The following is an 18,775-nucleotide window of genomic DNA, read 5'->3' on the forward strand; positions in this document are numbered from 1 at the left end:
GCAGCTACTAATGAATAAGTACCTATTGTGTGCCAGGCACTGTTCTAAGCACTTGTGAGCCAGCTCCCAAATGGCTCCCAATGATCCACACCTTCTGGTATTCCTAACCTTTTGTATTCCCCTCCCACATTTTACCAAGGTTAGTCTGTGTGACCAATAGAATATAGCAAAAGTTATGATATGTCACTTCTAAGATTAGTTGTAAAAGATGAGTGGCTTCCATCTGGGTAGCACACATTCTCTTTCTTGGATCATTCATTCTAGGAGAAGTTAACCACCATGTCATGAGCAGCCTTGTGGAGAGGCTTGTGTAGAAAGAAACTGACACCTTTGACCATGGTTTCAGAATAAGCCTGGAAAAGGATCCTCCTGCCCCAGTTGAGCCTTCTGATGACTGCAGCCCAGGCTAACATTCAATTGCAACATCATGAGAGATCCTGAGCCAGAATCTCCTAATTGATCCTCTTCTGGGTTCCTTATCCTCAGAAACTGGGTGAGATAATAGAAATTTGTTGTTGTTTTTTAAAAATACATTTTTATTGGTTTCAGAGAGGGAGAGAGATAGAAACATCAATGATGAGAATCATTGATCAGCTGACTCCTGCATGCCCCCCCACCCCCACTGGGGACCAAGCCCACAACTGGGCATGTGCCCTGACTGGGAATCAAAGTGTGACCTCCTGATTCATGGGTTGATGATTCAACCACTGAGCCACACCAGCTGGGAAAAACTTGTTGTTTTAAGATGCTAAGTTTCGGGATAATTTGTTACTCAGAAATGGTTAACTACTTACTATAGTGCCACATTATCACATTAAATCCTCAGAACAAACGTGAAAGGTAGAATTTTTCTCCCATTTTTCAGATGAGAAAACCAAGGCTGAGATGAGTGTAGTGACTTCCCACACCTGGGAAGTGACTGAGCTGGGATTTTCCCCATGTCTATTGGGTTCCAAATCACAGGGAACCTGGTTCTGTTTTCTCAGCTGGAATGTCTCCAGCTCCAGGGTGAAATTTGAGGAATCGACAGGAGGACATGGTCTCTGTCTGAGGTGTTTCTCTTCCTTTTTTCATTTCAATCACATTAGTTTGCAGCTATGGCATCTTTTGTGTATATGTGAGTCAGTGACAAGTAGGTTTATTAGAAAAAACATCAGAGTTTTAAGAGGGGGATACTGTTCCGGGTGAGACCACGCGTCCCTGGATCCGGGTGAGGCCACGCGCCCCTGGGTCTGAGAGAGGCCACGCGCCCCTGGACCCGGGTGTGGCTGGGTCCCTGGGCCCGGGTGAGGCCACGCGCCCCTGGGTCCGGGTGAGACCACGCGCCACTGGACCTGGATGAGGCTGGGTCCCTGGGCCCGGGTGAGGCCATGTGCCCCTGGGTCCGGGTGAGGCCTTGTGCCCCTGGGTACGGGTGAAGCAGGATCCTGGGTCCGGGTGAGGCCGTGTGCCCCTGGATCCATCCGGGTGAGGCTGGGTCCCGGGCCCGGGGGAGGCCACGTGCCCCTTGGGTCTGGGTGAGGCCACGTGCCCCTTAGTCCGGGTGAAGCCGTGCCCCTGGGTCCGGCCGAGACCAAACCAGAGGGAGTCAGACCTCCGTTACCACCATTTGTCCACCATCCAGAGCTGAGGGGTCAGTGCTGACATGTACACATAAGGAACTGGTGGACATTGAAATTGGGTCTCAAAAGAACTGTTGGTCCAGAAAGAAACTCACTACAGATTGATTCATTTGCGGAACTGGTGGACATTGAAATTGGGTCTCAAAAGAACTGTTGGTCCAGAAAGAAACTCACTACAGACTGATTCATTTGCCTGTCAGCATAACCATTATTGCTCGTCTCACATTCAGTTCTTATAAGTATATATCTAGTGACATATGATCTCGCGCATCTAAGGGAAATGATGAACAACATAGACTGAGGAACAAGAACAGAACCAGAAACAAGGAGGCATCGATCGGACTATCGGGCCTCAGAGGGAGGATAGGGGAGGGTGGGGGGAGGGGGAGAGTTCAACCAAAGGACTTGTGTGCATGCATATGAGCCTATCCAACGGTTAAGTTCAACAGGGGGTTGGGGCATGCGTGGGGAGGGGGGTGGGATGGGAATGGGGGGATGAGGACAAATATGTGACACCTTAATCAATAAAGAAATTAAAAAAAAAAAGAGGGGGATACTTAGGCTCTTGAGTGACCTTGGATAAGTTCTTACACTCTCGTAGGCCTCAGTTTCTTTATCTCCTTTATGGAGATAATAACCCCTGTTCCTCATTCCTCACCAGGGAACCATGAGCATCCAGTACAAAGGGACTTTGTAAAATGTCAAGTATGGTGATCCCAGAAAGGTTTGCTTTGAGTAAGGAGCACGCCTCACCCAGGGCTCTCACGGTCTGCATGGAGGTAGCCCCTCACAGTCTGCAACAGTGGCCAGTGCTCCCTCTTCCCTCCCACCTGAGTCTAGGTTCAGGAGACAGAATACTGAGAGGAATTGAGAGCCCCAACCCACTTCTTCAATCTCATCCCTCACTATCATCTCCCTCTTAAGCAACATTGCAGCCCTACTGAAGTAGTGGAAATTTCCCAAGCCTGACAGGAGCTTTTCTGTATGCTGAGCCTCTATCTTTGCAGTTTCTTCTCTCTGGACACCATTCTCAACTTCTCCACCTGGTGTGTCACTACTCATCTTGCATGACTCAGATGTCCCCACTCTCAGGATACCGCTTGACCTGGTTCAAAGCCTACTTCTCCTCTGCATTAGTGCACCAGTCTCCTGCCTGAGCACTTGGACTCCAGCTTCTCTTTTCTACCTAAAAGCCCCCGTGGCACAGCCAGCAGTCTTTCTAAAACACACATCTTGTCATGTCACTCCCTGCTTAAAATAACCGCCCAATGGAATAATCCATCCATCAATGTTTCAGAAGCTCCTCCTTGCTCTCAGGAAAACATCCAAAGCCTCCAGCTGGAACTCAAGGCTGGCTCCCCACTGGTGACTCCAGCCTCAGCTCTCCTCTCTCCTCATCGCCCTGCACAGGTGGTACATCCTAGCCGCATTGATCTCGTTCCATAACTCAGACGTGCCTCGCTCTCTCGTGCCTTCTGATCCACTGGTCCCATTGTTTTCCATGCCCATTCCCATCTTCGCCACCTAGTGACTTCCTGCCTAACGTAGAAGGCCAGATTTGACTTAACCTCTTCAGGGAAGCCTGGCCTGGTGATCCCAGGAAGAGTCCATGGCTTCTTCTTCCTTCTCCTATATGCCTTCTCAAGCTTTTGTTACTGTTGGTCAGCTTGCCTGCTTACACTGGAAGTTTCTTGTATCTGACACATGGTTGTGTCCCCAGCAGGAAGCAGAAAGGACTGCTCTGGAATGAAGAAAATCAATAAAATGTAAATCTGGTTGAGAAAAGCTGTCCCAGGTTGGCTGTGGGAGAGAGATAAGACTGGGATAGTGAGCCCTGGTTGACAGTAAAAGAGATTAGGGGACAAGCAGAGCTGCAGCCAGGGCAGGGCAAAGGGAGTGTCTCCCTTCAGTGGTACCTTCCCCCTCTGTCTTTGCCACTTTCCCTGCCCCCATGCTCTATGCACTCCTTCAATTCTCTCAGGGATCCTGGACGGAGAAGGAAACTTATAAATGTTGATCATCAAATGCACTCATTATTTGGTCTTCACAACTTTTGGGAAACAGGAGATAGGAATGATCAACCTCACTTTCCAGGTGAAGAAACGGAGGTGTAGAGAAGTTAAATCACTTGTTCAGGATCACACCATGAATAAGTGTCAGAGTCAAGATCTGAGTTTAAATCTGACTCTAAAACACTGTTCTTTCCCCTCCATTGCACTGGAGGTCTTGAGCCAGGCTTCAAAGGGTCCCCAGCCTCTGAAATCAGATGCACAATTGTGTTTATGTGCATTTCTTTTTAATGGAGAGTTTATATCTTGTATCATCCAAGGAGATTGTCACCCTTCCCCTTGCCTATACCATGTTCCCTCCCTGGAGGAGGCCTTTGAGCTGAGTATAGAAGATTGGGATACAGTGGAGTGGGATGAAGAAGGCCAGCTGGGTAGAGAAGAACCCATGTAGGGGTAGATTAGGAAGAAATAATTCAATAGGTCTAAAGAATGCTGAGGGAGGGTGCTGTGGGTTCTTGCTCCTCATTTATTTGTGCTCCAATCATGGCTCCTGGCTCCCAACTTCTAAGGAGCATCTGCCTGCCCTGCAATGTCCCAGCATGGGTCTACAGGCCAAAGGAACTCCAGGCTAGGCTTCAAGATATCCGCTCTGCGTCAGTCCTGTCCTCTGCTGGATTTGATCACCTGTAGAATCTTGCAAGAAATTTCACACCTTCTCCTGAGCACACAGGTCAATTGCGTGTGGTTCCTCATGGGCCAGCGGCTAATATTAGGGAAGAGGGCTGCATCCTGGGCCCCTCCATCTCTGGGAACCCCTTCAGTCCTTACCTGCTCCACTCCTGGCTCTCAGCCCACGTCTCTCTTGCGATGACTCCTGGAGTCTCCTGGCCCTGACCAGCCTGAGAGGTTTTAAGCACAAGGACCTCATCTTCTTCAAATCTCTGCTGAATGTACATTCAGCATCAAGGCCCAGCTTGATGGGGCCCCTGCATGTGTTCACATTGTCATGTTCTTGGGAAATTTGCAAAGGTAAGATACTTTAACCACAATCAGTTAAGATTGCTAAGTCTTTTCACGCCAACTTTCCTTGTGTCCCCACTTCCCTTTATATGAGGTGGTTGGAGAGGCCAAGGGTATTTCTGGGATCTGGCTAAAGGGGAGTTGAGTTGGGGATCAATTTAATTTGGGTCCATGGAGATATATTTATGTGGTTCTCAGTCATCGCTGCATTTAGGTAAATCATTGCCAGCCACCTCGATATACAGAATGGCTTCTAGGAATCTTCCTACACACTGTCCAACTCACTCAGAATTATGACATCAAGATGTCATATCCAGAGGTCATCTCATGACATGAATGTATTTCATGCCACCTGGCCCTGGAAGCACATGGGCAATGGAGGAGAAACAGGCTGAAAATGTACAGAAACAGAAGCTAATCTGTGGGAAATCCTCCCACTTGTCAGGGGGAAAATGTATTTTAGAGGTGTGCATGGCAGAGGTGTACTGTGCTATTTCTCTGAATTGTGTGACAGTTGTTTTGACTTCTTTTCTCATTCTAAGTAAATACTAATTTTCTTACCTTATTTTGTGTTCTTTTTCTTAGAGGGCTCCCCAAATTGTATAAGCTTCAGTTCCCACAAAACCTGCATCTAACCCCAGTGCCACCATTTATGTTCTCGGTGATCTTAGGCAAGTTACTTAACCTTTTTGAACCATTTCCTCTTGGGTAAACGTACATGATGATTTGGACAGGTGAGGACTCAAAAAGCTTCACGCACTTATTCCAGTTCTGAAACCATTGCTAGAGGAAGTAACCCAGCCAAATGAAAATTAGACCAAAATATACAGATAGGGGAAGATGTAGTACACAAAAAATAATGGTGAGCAGTGAATCCAGTAAAACTTAAATCTAAGTAATTGGAAATAATGCAGTTGTTGCAAATTCTAATGCAGTTTGTAACAAAGGATTTTTGTAATAGGAGAGACAGTATGCAAGAACAAATTTAATAACAAGCTGTATCTATAATTCCAGATTATTTCTGCAAATCCTGGGAAATGGGGGGAGGAGAAGGAATATAAACACATGAACAGCCTCTTCCTGTTGGGAACTTTGGAATTCTTGACACTGATAAATAAAGGCTCAGAGAGTTGTTAAACATTTAAAGGTATCAACAAATGGTAGGATAAAATGGGAACGAGAACTTCTGTACTTCCCTCTTCTTTCACCTGAGATAGCCTCAAAGCCTGATGCTGGGAGCTGCTCAGAGGGCCACAGCCAGGTGTGTCCCCTGCCCTTCAGCTCTCCCTGGCCCCTGGCCCCCGCCCCCCACATGGCTGGATACAGCGTATGGGAAGCTGCTGATGGCTCCCTGTCTCCTGCCTCTGGAGCAGCAGGTCCCAGCTCGGTCAGATAGGTGAAGGCAACAGAATGGGCTGGGAGCAGATCAGGAAACTCTCTCCTCCCAGGGAGATAAGCAGGCCTGGCCATAGCATCAGTCAAGGCCTGACATACACAGGCCCGGTTTGTTTAGACCTGAGCATTCCACAGACCCACTCATTACACAGAGCTGGGCAGTACTGCTCCCAGCATTACATTACTCATTACACAGAGCTGAACATTACTGCTCCCAGGCATTCCAGGCCTGGGCAGTACAAAGAGCAGGTCCTTATACCAACCCCGGCATCACAGAGAACCAGTTTATCCCCCAAACTTAGGTATCCTAGAAACAGACATTATCTACAGAGCCCCAGGTGACACGGATTCAAGCACCTAGGAGGAAATGGTGAAATGAGGATTCTAGTTACAGAAGCCACAGTAACTTTGGTGGGGGGCCCTGGTCAAATGTGTAAAATCTTGGCAATGCATAGGGTACCAGTGAGTATGTGGTGGGTGTGTTTGGTCTTTGAAGTTGGAAAACACCCAAGTGAGGGGCCCGGGTCTCCCCCTCCACCGAAGCCCCTCACCCAGACTGTGGCTCCCTGAGGGCAAGGTCTGAGACTTCCTGAGTCCAGAGAGTGAGCCTCCCCAAGAAGTTCAGGCCCCTTAGGGCCCTGACACAAGATTTCCTAAAGGCCCGGCCCAGCCTGCATGCTCACCTCCTTCCCCAAGTGGATCTCGCCTCAGAGCTCAGGGCTCTGCCTCCAGGGGGCGCCAAATGGACACTTCTTGACAGAGGCTATCCTGGCCCCACCCCAGGCTGAGGAGGAGACCAGCGTCCATCCTGACAGCACAGATGGTCACAGGGCTCCTGACAATCAATCTCAGGCCAAGAGCCTGGAGGAGGCACTTGCCATGGCTGCCACTCTTGGCCAGGGTAGGGCCCTGGGACAGCTCACACTCTGGATTCTTCAGGCTTCTTCTCTGGTCCTGACATTAACGGCTGCTGCTGTAGGCCAGGGCATGTCACCACCTTGGTCCCCTCCTCTTTGCCCTGCTGCCTTAGGATAGCCATAATCAAGGCGAAGCAGGCCAGGGAGCCCGTCTTGAAGAAGAACTGGAGGCCAATGAACCTGGGAAAGAGCAAGAGACCTTGGGCTCAGGACCTTCCCGTCCAGGGCTTCGGTGTCCTTGGGCTGGGAGCTGAATGGGGTCAGCAATCACCACCCATTGTGCAGGTAGAGACATTGAGGCCCTGGGGAGAGAGACCTCCAGCCTCAGTGGACTCTGCATCACCATAGCCTGGAAGAGGGGGATACACTATGCAGGAGGAGCCCTGGGTGGGGAGCAGAAGCCTAGGCTCTGCCCTGTCCCTGACTGCCTTGTGGCCTTGGCTACTGTGCCTCTGTCTAGGTCTAAGGGCTCAGAGGCCCTGCCTGACAATTGCAACTCTGGATTGCGCCCCCGCCCCCCCCCTGCCTGCTCCACCAAAAGAAAAAGAGGGTTCCTTCTCCCCCACTTGTCTAACTCGGTGATTTTCAACCGGTGTGCTGCAAGAATTTTTAAAACATGCAGTACCTGACTGTTTAGTCAGGGGCACTGACCTCTTTTCCCTTAGATTGTCAAATGAAAAAAATGACAACAGCCAACATAACAATAACTGTCTGGTGTGAATAAATCCAAATTATACCTTTTTTTAAAAAAAATCAGATCATCAAAAAAATATATTTCAGTAATTAGTTAATGTGTGCCATGAGATGAAAAAGGTTGAAAGTCCCTGGTTGAACTCACCAAGTCTCTCATTTGACTTTTTCTCCCCTAGGAAGTCCCTGGATAGTCCCAGCCCACAGGAACCATGCCCTCCTCAGAGCTGGAAGTGACCAGCTCCATGCTCCAAACCCTGCTAGCTAGCCGCCTCCTCCTCCTCCTCTTCCTCCTCCTCCTCCCCCTCCCCTTCCTCCTCCTCCTCCTCCCACATCCCAACACATCTCAGGGCCAGCAGCCTCTCTGCCTTCAGGTTCCTTTGGGCTTCCCATTGTACAGGTAGGAAGACTGAGCCCCAAAAAGGCGGGTCTCACAATGAGGAAGAAAGAGCTGGGCCCAGATTGCGGGCTCCAGTGTTATACATAGATAGGGCTTCCTTCCTACCTCACCCCAATTTCCTGTCTCTCTCACAACTGGGCTGCCCCCTGGTTCCCCCACACTCAGCCATGACGATGCATGTTCCTGCACAGACTGCCACCAGAGGGCTGGTTCAAGGCCCAGCTTCGCCAGTTATCAGCTGTGTCTTTGGGCCACTTAACTCTCACTTTTCCATAAAGGAGGAGACAGTATCTAGATTACAGGACTGGATATAGCACCTGTCACCAGCAGAACTTGCCCTCCCTGCTGGTGTCCTGCCTGGGACCCCCTGGTACTTTCAGCAACCTTCCCACAATCCCCTGGCAGCCCCCACCACAGGTCTCACCGAGTTCGGAGCAGGTCATGGTCATAGTAGCGGCAGACGGCCCGACGCCCACAGCTCCAGGCCCAGTGCACGCAGGTGGTGTCGATGGCACTGCCGTGGATCACAGGACTGGGCATCCAGGCTGGAGGAGGAGGTGCTCAGGGGACAACGAACCTGGAATTCCTGTACCCCCTCCCCTTATCCCCTGGTCTACACAACCCCTCAGGGGCTCTGAGCCACTGGAGGCCTCTGGGCCCATCTGTCCTTGGCCCTCAAGCCCACCCCTCACCCTGATGTCAGATGCGACCTCCCTGCTGGGGTGTCTAGCTGCTTATACACCCACCTGCAGGTACCTGGTTGGATCTGCTTCCCCATGGGCCAGTGAACCCCAAGGTCAGGGACTGGGTCTCACTCATCCCTGTGCCCCAGCCCCAGTACACAGTGAGTGTCTGGACCAGAGGTTCTTTACCTAAAACTCTCAGGAGCATGAACTGGATTCCCACGGCCAGAGTCTTGTCTTCTTTCTTCACGCCCCTGACAATCAGGGAAATGGGTGACATGAGGATCGAGAGGGGCCCAGCCCTCCAGGGGCTCTCACCATTCCTGCTCTCCCGCCACCCAATGCCAGCCTTCCCCCAGCCTCAAGGCCCTTGGGTGGGATGGGGCCAGGACCTCGGGCTCTACCCTCCATTTCCGATCAACCCGCAGAGCCTGATCCCCGTGTACCAGGCATAGCCACTGACCGACCGTCAGGGTCCTATGCTGACCTCCCTATGTTCCTGGTCACAGATACCTCCCATCCCTACCCCCTGGCTCCACCAAATTCTCCCCTTCCTCATACACTTGACAAAACCTGGAGCTGGGCAGCCAGACATGCCTTCTAACTTCCTCAACCACGGTAATGCTATGGCCCAGCCGCCCTGAGAAACACTGGCTCCTCTCCTAAGTGATACCAGCAACTGGCAATCACGAAGGACTCATTCTCTATTGCAGCCCCTCCTCACCCGCATGAGGTAGGTGTATCATTAGCCCCATTTTACAGATAAGGAGGCTGACAGCTTCTTGGACAGGCTAAGTGACTTGGCGAAGATCCCACGGCTGAATGGTTTCAGGAGTTAGAATTTGTGCAGCACATTGCCTGCCTTAACTCCTCATACGCAGGCTGCCTGCTGGGGCATCCGATTCCTCTACTTCCTCTCTTGTGGCCAGACTATTTTATGGATCTACATGTCTTCTAATATTTGTAAGGGGTTCCATCCCCATTCTAATTTTCTAGAAAACAAACAGGGAATAAAAAATAATCCCAGCATAGTGAAAATTGGAATTATCCTTCCGTGAGGTCCCCTTATTGCAGCCCCACCCTGGGAGCTGCTGACTTTGGCTCAGGAGACAATTTGCCGGTCCCAGCAGGCACCCTCAGGACAATAGCCAGGAAGATCTTGGACCTTGGGCTGGTTCCACAGTGGGCCCTTAGGTGATTGTTGGTCGGAGTGGTGTTCAGAACCATGGACCACACTGATAGCGTTTGGCTTTCTGCATGCCCTCCTGTGGCCCGCCCCTGACAGACAGGTCCGGGTGGGAAGTCAGAGGACAATCCTCCACTTCCTTCCCGGCCCCCCTCCCCGTGACTGAGAGAGGCAAAGGCAGGGCCTTGGGTGTGGCCTCCCCTCCCCTGGGGCAGGTAGGGGCTTGGGCTTGCTACCCAACGCGTGCCACATGACCTGTGGTTAGCTTCTGAATTGCTCTGAGCCTCAGTTTTCTTATCTGTAAGATGGGAGAAAACTTCATCTCAGCAGGTTGCCATGAGGATGAAGACAGGACAGTGGGAGCCTGCTGTGTTGCGGGGCCCACCCCTCCTTCTTCAGACTCCTCCTTCGGGTTCCTGTCCTGCCTGTGGCTAAGGACCTCTTGGTGTCCACCAGCTCTGACCCAGCCCTGCTCTCACCTTAGGATGAGCATGAAGGAGGGAGTGTGGGTGACACTCGCCATGGCTGCACCCAGGCTGATCAGGAGCATGAAGGGCAGCACCAGGTGGCTGCAGGCCGAGTCGCAGGAGCCCGCAGGCACGGGGCCGCCCCCCGCCACGCAGCTGCAGTTGGTGTAGAAAACCTGTGGAGGAGAGGGGGGAGAACCTTCAGGGACAAGCAGCGGGCCACGGGCCTGTGGCTCAGAGGCTTGACAGACCCAAACCAGCTGGGACAGAGCTGATGGGAGGCTGAGTCAGATGGCAGGTCGTGGACCCAGGCTGTCTGTCTGCACACAGTGGGATGAGCCTGCATGAGGCTGTGGGGACAGAGGGGAGTGGAAAGGAGGAAAGGGAGAGGAGCCTAGAAGAGCATCACCCTCAACACACCACACACACACACACACAACACACACACACACATTCACACATACACACTCACACATACACATTCACACACACCATACACACACAGACACATTTACACATATCATACACACATACATAAGCCATATAGGGCAAAAGTTGGTTTACAGTTGTTCATATGGAAAATAACACAATAATCTTACCTAATAAAAGAGAAACATGCAAATTAACTATCACTCCACTATGCCCACAGCCAATCAGAGTGAGTATGCAAATTAACCCAACAAAGATGGAGGTTAATTTGCATATGCAGGGGTAGAGAGGCCGGGAGTGGCGTGACACCTGCTATGAGGGGAAGGGGGGCAGCGGAGGTAGCTACAGGAGCAGTGCTCCAGACAGAAGCAAGGACTTGCTGGCTCCCAGGCAGCTGGGAGTGAAGCCAGGGGAAGGAAGGCCTATTCTTGAACGAATATCGTGCAACGGGCCTCTAGTTAGTAAATAATAATATAGACGAATAAGAATAAACTGTTTTGTGTACCCACAACTGTAAACCTACTTGTGCTTTACCCTGTATACACAGACACACACACATACACATACCCACACCCTCACATATACCGCCCCCGCCCCCCCACCGCCCACACACTCACACCACACACAAACTCATTCTTTCATCTGGTGATGTCAGAATGTTCCAAACTCCTGACCGTACGTGCAAGGAATCAAAGCAACAGAGTTTTAGGGAAGGAAATCCGATTTTCAGCTCAGTGCTCCCCATCCCCACGTTACCCAGGTCTCCCGGAATTCAGGGCCCTACAGGGGACTCTCAAGGAGAGACTGAAGCGGGGTGGAGAGATGCAGCCAGACTGCAGGAGGAAGGGTTGGCCCAAGACGGGGGCTGGACTTGGGTCTTGAGGAACGAATAAGAGTTTGCCAAGAGGAAAATTGGGATGAGTAGGGGAGGGTCAAATGTGAAATCACAGTGGCATGAAAGACCCCAGCCAATCTTTCCTTCTGCCCGGAGCAGAGAGCGCAGAGGGCAAGAGGGGCCGTGCTCAAAGGGTGCACTGTGGTGGCGTCGTGAGAGAGGAACCTGGACGCTGTTTGCAGAGACACGGTGGACCAGGGCCCTGCCAATCATCCTGCTGACAACAACGTACAATACTGGACAAGGTATTGAACGTATTGTCCCGAATGCACCCACCAGCTGGCAGAATGGAAACAATACTGAGGTTCGGTACTCAGGGGGGCCGGATGCTGAAAGATGCGCAGAGTCCAGTCCTGAAACAAGCTTCTGTGCAGTGGAGTGTAGCTTTCTGAGGTTTGGGGGCTACAGGGCCAGAGCATGAGTCCCAGCCCTCTCTCCTGCCAGGGTGAAAAGTCTAATAGGAGAACCCCCCCCCCCAAGAAACTGGGACCCCTCTAAATGCTGAAATAGGAATGAAAGCTGACCTCTTTCCAAACTGCTCGGAGCCGTCCCAGGCTGGCAAAGGGTGTTTGATTGCAGCCCAGACGCCTACCCTCTAGTGGCCTGGGAAGCCTCCAGCCAGAGATTCTCTCAGAAGTGGTCTAGACTGGCAGTGCCCTCAGGTGCCCGGCAAACACAAAACCAAGCCAGGAAGCCAGGCCTTTCCTTTGTTCCCCACACACAGTGTCAGCGTTTCCTGACCAGTGTGCCCCAGGGACCCTCGGGCTGCAGCTGGGACACAGGTGTGCAGGGACTGGCCCATGGTGGCCTGGCTGGCCGAGGGCAGCTGGGACCCGGGGGGCCTCTGACCTTCAGCCCGGGCGGCCTCACACACTTCCCAGTGCGAAAAGGGTTGGGGAGCCCTGAGCTGGATGCCCGGAGCCTTGGAAAGACTTGAAGCACGGGAGAGAAAAGACCCGGCGTACAAAAGCTGCTCTGGCAACTGCCAGGGGAGGGCCCTGGGGAGCTGGGTGTTGATCTGAGAGAGGGGACCCCTAGGATGCGGGCGGGGGGAAGCGGGTGCACTTCCCATTGCTCTGCAGCGCACCTGTGCATGGCGAGGTGGGGCCATGTGTGTGTGGCCTCCTGAGCACACACCGTGTGGACCTTCTCCTACAGGCTGAACAACCCACTGGGCTGTGGGCACACGGGAGGGGCAGGAGAGTGGAGAAATGAGCCAGGGCAAGGTTACTGGAGAGGAATACCCTGCCCTGCTCCTTTTCCGAGAGGCTGGGGTGGACACAGAAGCTAGGGGCCTTTCTCTCGGGGATTTTCCCAGCCCTTCATTCATATCCATCCAATTCTATGGCAGAAAGTTCTGCCCTAGCCGGTTTGGCTTAGTGGATAGAGTGTCAGCCTGCAGACTGAAGGGTCCCGGGTTCGATTCTGGTCAAGGGCACAAGCCCATGTTGCAGGCTTGATCCCTAGTAGGGGGCGTGCAGGAGGCAATCATTATCAATGATTCTCTCTCATCATTGATGTTTCTATCTTTCTCTCCCTCTCCCTTCCTCTCTGAAATCTATAAAGATATATATATATATTTTTAAAAAGTTCTTCTTGTGAGTGACCCCTATCTCTCCATCTGCCTCTGATGCAGCCCTATCCCCTGAGCCCTAGATCCCGCCAGCCAGCCACCTCACCCCATCCTTCCCCAGTCACTTCTTCATAGCTGGTTACTGAGCACAGCTGTGCTGGACATGGACCTACCCACCCCTGGGCCCAGGAGCTCGCAGTCGGCCAAGGAGGCAGGTTCACCAAGAGACAATTCCAGAACGGAGTGACAGTTCCTGAGTGCTGACCAGGGCTGGGTGCCTCCAGCACTATATCCAAAGGGTGCTCCGGAAAGGGGGCTGGGCTGGGAGGAGAGAGCCCTGGGTTCTAGTCCCAGCTCTGGCATTAAGACTTTGGGCATTTGTGCAATGCCTAGTCCTTTCCTGGGCCTCGATTTCCCATCTGTTTAATGGGTATAAACAGGAGTATTACTGAGTGCTTAAAATCCCCCAGGCACTGTGCTAAGGGCTTTTCATGGATTATATCATGTGGCTCTTCACTTCCGACTTAATGAATTCGTCTGGGGAAAGCATTTAGCACAGTGACTGGCATATAGTAGGCACTCACTACTAGCATCTTCATTTTACAGACCAGGAAACCGAGGCACAGATTAATTCGCCTTAGGCAGTGGTCGGCAAACTCATTAGTCAACAGAACGGCAAACCATGGCTTGCAAGCCACAGTTTGCCGACCACTGGCCTAAGGTAACAGAGTTAGAGGCAGAACAGGGATTTGAACCACGTGGCCTGGCCTCAGTGTTCAGGGGCCCATATTCACAGTGCACTGTCCCCTTGGGGATACTGCCCCAGCCACTAGGGCCTGGAGGCTTCTGGAGTGATCCCAGGGAGGTCACAGCAGGTCAGGACAGGGAGTGCTAGGAGGCTCCACAGGCTTAGATTACATTTATTCCAAATGCAAACAGTTTACACAGCCCAGGTGCCGCCAGGTGCTTTACTCTGCACCAGCCAGTGGGCCAGGTTCCCCTCCCGGGAGAGCTGCAGGCTTAGAGGCTGGTGCCAAGTAGGACACAACGGCAGGTGGGAGGCTCTGGAGAGAGGGCAGTGTTGTCATAACAATAAGCCTGACCCTACCACCCAGCACACACATGCTTTACCACCCGGGGCTGGATTTTGTGCCGGTTTGTCATTTGCTGGGACTGAGGAGAAAGGGGAGGAGGAGCCAGTTGGTCTCCATGGCCTTTCTAGGGCTCACACCGAATGCACTGCTGCTGCTGACGCCGCCCCTTTCCCACCGGAGAGTTCCTGGAAGGCAGGGCCCCCGGGCTGACTGATGGGCTCACTACGCAGCCTCCCCTCTGGTCTCCGTCTCCCAGCCTGCACTCTGCTCACCTTCCCTCCACCATGGCCTCAGTGTGATCAGGTCTGACTCTATCACTCCCCTGCTTAAAACTCATCCAGGGCTCCCACTGCTCTCAGGATGAAGTGCCCACTCATGGCCTGGCATTCAAGGCCCTTCCGGGTCTGGGCCTTGCTTTCCCTCCATGAACCCTAGCTTCTGCTCCAACAAGCTCTTTGCATTTTCATGAAACATTGTGTGTGTGTGTGTGTGTGTGTATGGTGTGTATGGTGTGTGTGTGTGTGTATGGTGTGTGTGTGTGTATGGTATGTGTGTGTGTGTATGGTGTGTGTGTGTGTATGGTGTGTGTGTGTGTGTGTGTGCACCCTGTGAGTGGGCTTGCTTCCACACTGTGGGCTCCTGCTCTTCCCCAGACTGGGACTCAAATGTGAGCTGGCATCGCAGCGTGGAGGGAAGAAACCTGCCAAAGAGCCAACGGCCCGCTGAGAGCAGGAGGCCAGCCGGGCAGCGGGAGGTGCTGCAGGCCTGGGGGGTGCAGGCAGAGGCCCAGGCAGCACTCAGTGTCATTAGTCGGGCTGGAGTAATTCTGTTCAGTTTGCCCACTTGGTCCAGAAAGGCTTCTTCAATGAAATTAGAACCCGAAGTCCAGTGAGTAAATTACAAGAATATAGACCTAGCCTGTTGGGCTCAGTGGATAGAGCATCAGCCTGCGGCCTGGGAAGCCCTTCCCTAGTTTGCCTGCTCACCCTTGAAGATCCAGCACTAACGCCACATCCTATGAAGCCTCTGTATCTCCTTCCATCCTTGTGTGTGTGTGGTGTGTGTGTGTGTGTGTGTGTGTGTGTGTGTGCACCACTTCTCCTGCCTAGAAGCACCCCGGGAATTCCGGAGCTATTTCCATTTGCATCTCTCCTCCATGGGCAGCTGGGGCCAGATCTGCGTCCCCTCTGGGCCCTGGCATATGGCTGAGCCCAGGCTGGCAATGAAAGCTTATTGAGGGAATAACGTTCTCCATCTGCCAACAGGAGACAGACAGACAGAAGCGCCAGAGAGTGAGAACATTCCGAGCTGGGGAGTGTGACAGGCCCAGAGACAGGGAAGGCAGAGAGCCCATGGGAGGCAGAGGGAGCAGCCAGAGGCCTGACCCACCTGGCTTTTGTCCAGAGCCTCCTGGACCACCCGGTTTGTGCAGCCTGCATGGCAGGGGGTGAGGTACTCCACACGGGTGCTGGGGTCGCAGACCGGGTTAAAGTCGTCCGGAGGGCAGGCGCAGGGCTCCATGCAGCCTGGGGAGAACTCCAGTCCAGGCTGGGACCTGGTGGGAGAGAAGGCCAGAGGGTTGGCCTGGCTCTCCCTTCCTCAGGCCACAAACCAGAGATACCCTAGCCCTCAGCCTGGCTCCCCACAGAGAGCAGTGGCCAGAGATTTCCACCCCATGCGGGTCCTACACTGTCCGGGCTGCTCCTCGACATGTGGTGGTGAGCTCCTTGCAGTGGAGGTGTGTGAGCAGGAAGATGGCCAGGAGCTTCAGGGCCTCCCGATGGGAGAGGTGGGGAGCAGAGGGGACCAGAGGCCTCTGAGACTTCTCCCTCCCCAAGAGCCTGTGATGTTTGAACTGCTTCTGTGAACATCTCTGCTCCTCAGGGGCCCTTCTTTGGAGAACATAAGATAAATTCCTCCTAGAATCTAGTCTCAGATGATAAATGCCTTTTTCTCGATGTAACTGGATTACTTCTTTTTCTTGGGAAATTTGAGCTACATGTGTGGAACTCAGGATACGTGACTAGCTGTGGGGTCTCAGACCTGCTCCTGCCTCTCTCTGGGCCTCAGTTTCTCTTTCTGTCACCTTGACTGAGGATCCCCCGCCCCATCACCATTCTCCAGTCTCAGGACCTCTCAAACTCTCACTACCCTGTTCACTGTGTCTAGGGCCCATTTTATGTCCCACCTGCCTTCCCTCAGAGATTCAGTCCCCAAGTCCTGGGAGAGCCCCCACTCTAGTGAGGCAGGGCAAGATGGGGCAGGAGAGGAGGAGAGAGGCTGAGTCCCAGGGGCAGGTCACCTGGCAGGGACAGAGGTGCCCTGGGACTCAAATGTGAGCTGGCATCGCAGCGTGGAGGGAAGAAACCTGCCAAAGAGCCAACGGCCCGCTGAGAGCAGGAGGCCAGAGGGGCAGCGGGAGGTGCTGCGGGCCTGGGGGGGTGCAGGCAGAGGCCCAGGCAGCGCTCAGTGTCATTAGTCGGGCTGGAGTAATTCTGTTCAGTTTGCCCACTTGGTCCAGAAAGGCTTCTTCAATGAATTAGAACCCAAAGTTCAGTGAGTAAAATGCAAGAATATAGACCTAGTCTGTTCGGCTCAGTGGATAGAGCATTGGCCTGCAGACTAAAGGGTCCCAGGTTCGATTCAAGTCAAGGGCACATGCCCCGGTTGCAGGCTTGATCCCCCCAGTAGGGGGCATGCAGGAGGCAGCCAATCAACGATTCTCATCATTGATGTTTCTATCTCTCTATCTCTCTCGCTTCCTCTCTGAAATCAATAAAAAATATATTTTTAAAAAAGAATATAGATGAGCCAAAACCGGTTTGGCTCAGTGGATAGAGCGTCGGCCTGCGGACTGAAAGGTCCCAGGTTCGATTCCGGTCAAAGGCATGTACCTTGGTTGTGGGTACATCCCCAGTGGGGGGTGTGCAAGAGGCAGCTGATTGATGTTTCTCTCTCATCAATGTTTCTAACATTCTGTCCCTCTCTCTTCCTCTCTGTAAAAAATCAATAAAATATATTTTTTTAAAAAAAGAATATAGATGAGAACACAGGTGAGATGAGATGTCAGAGTCAGGGGGAGAGGGAGAAGAAAAGAGAAATAAGTTATGTGGTATAGGCTTTTTAAAAAATCCTCACTCGAGGACGTGCAGAGAGAGACAGGGAGGGAGGGAGGGAGGAAGAGAGAGAAGGAGAGGGAGAGAGAAAGAAACATCCATGTGAGAGAGAAACATTGATCAGTTGGCTGTCGCGTGCTCCCTGACTGGGGATCAAATCCACGACCGAAGTATGTGCCCTGACGGGGAACTGAATGGGCAGCTTTTTGGTGCACAGGATCATGCTCAACCAACCGAGCCATTGCAGTGGGGATAGGCCAATTTGAAAAAGAAAAAATATATGTGGTCACATATTCATTTACTTCTTATTCCAAAGATCAATTCAAGGCCCTGGCTCCCTCCTCAGACCCAGGGCCTGGCTGAAGCCCTCTTGCTGCGCCCAGACCCAGGGCTCTGCACACAGAAGGCCCCACCCTGGACAGCGGAGATGCCTCACTGGGGAAGGAGAAGGGAAGGGAGGAGGAAACAGGGGGTGGGAGAGGTCTGTGAGGTGGGACCTGGGACAGGGAGTCCAGGACTGAGCATTTCTGGAGCCTGAGCCAAGTCCCCACCCACTCCTGTCACACAGGAGCCCCAGGTGCAGAAAGCTGGCAGCCGGTGGAGGGAGGAGATGCCTGGGAGAGTCGGGGACAGAGAAAGTTGGGAAATTCTAGCTGAGTGTCAGGCCAGCCTAAGCTGGAACAGTTCCTAGGAAAAATGAAATCATCCTGAGAAGAGGCAGCAGTGTAACTTCCAACATCCTCTCCAAGTTGCTCCCGAGGGGAGAAGGTATGTGTTTTGGGGGAAGGCGGGGGGCACTGGAGAGGGAAGGAGATAGTCATCAGAGGATTTCCTCCTGGGGGCTGGAGGCAGATGCTGCCCCACAGATGGAAAAAGAATTCTGGAACTTCAGGGCCATGGAATGACACAATTCAGCTCCAGGCTCTAAGAACCAAGAATCTCCGAGGTCTCCAGGGCAACCCCTTCCTAAAGCATAAGTCTCCTCTGCAGTGTCCCTGATAGGGGCATCTCAGCCCCTGGTCGCCCCCTTCTCCCCCTCGCCCCCAGGATGGAGAGCCTGCTCCCTCCTGGGTAGGCCTTTCTTCTGCCTGGGAGCAAAGCCTTCCTTAGGCTGAGCTGGGGCCTGCTCCTGTGGTGTGCCCCACCTCCACTGGCACACAGCGCTTGTCCACTCTGGAGATGCCATGCCCACAAGAGGCTTTGCCCTGATGCCCTGATTCAGCCTCCATCCCTCCCCAGGCCTGAGCTCTCGTGCCAGTGCAATTCCTTCCCCATATCC

At 52.7% G+C, this 18,775-nt stretch overlaps 1 protein-coding gene across 2 annotated transcripts in view; it reads right to left on the reverse strand.

The window, feature by feature from the left end:
- Window positions 1-5,616: 5,616 nt before the first annotated feature.
- Window positions 5,617-18,775, reverse strand: part of SLCO2B1 (solute carrier organic anion transporter family member 2B1) — a 61,214-nt gene continuing 48,055 nt past the window's right edge. For both annotated transcript variants that reach the window (XM_008149978.3, XM_054725361.1), the window contains exons 10-14: window positions 15,770-15,935; window positions 10,402-10,565; window positions 8,926-8,990; window positions 8,478-8,598; window positions 5,617-7,143 (exon numbers count right to left, since the gene is read on the reverse strand). In XM_008149978.3, the coding sequence (XP_008148200.2) occupies window positions 6,966-7,143; window positions 8,478-8,598; window positions 8,926-8,990; window positions 10,402-10,565; window positions 15,770-15,935 (694 nt within the window). In that variant the 3' untranslated portion in view covers window positions 5,617-6,965. The remainder of the gene's footprint in view (window positions 7,144-8,477; window positions 8,599-8,925; window positions 8,991-10,401; window positions 10,566-15,769; window positions 15,936-18,775) is intronic.

The sequence above is a fragment of the Eptesicus fuscus genome, chromosome 13, assembly GCF_027574615.1.
Source record: "Eptesicus fuscus isolate TK198812 chromosome 13, DD_ASM_mEF_20220401, whole genome shotgun sequence".
Lineage (NCBI taxonomy): Eukaryota > Metazoa > Chordata > Mammalia > Chiroptera > Vespertilionidae > Eptesicus > Eptesicus fuscus.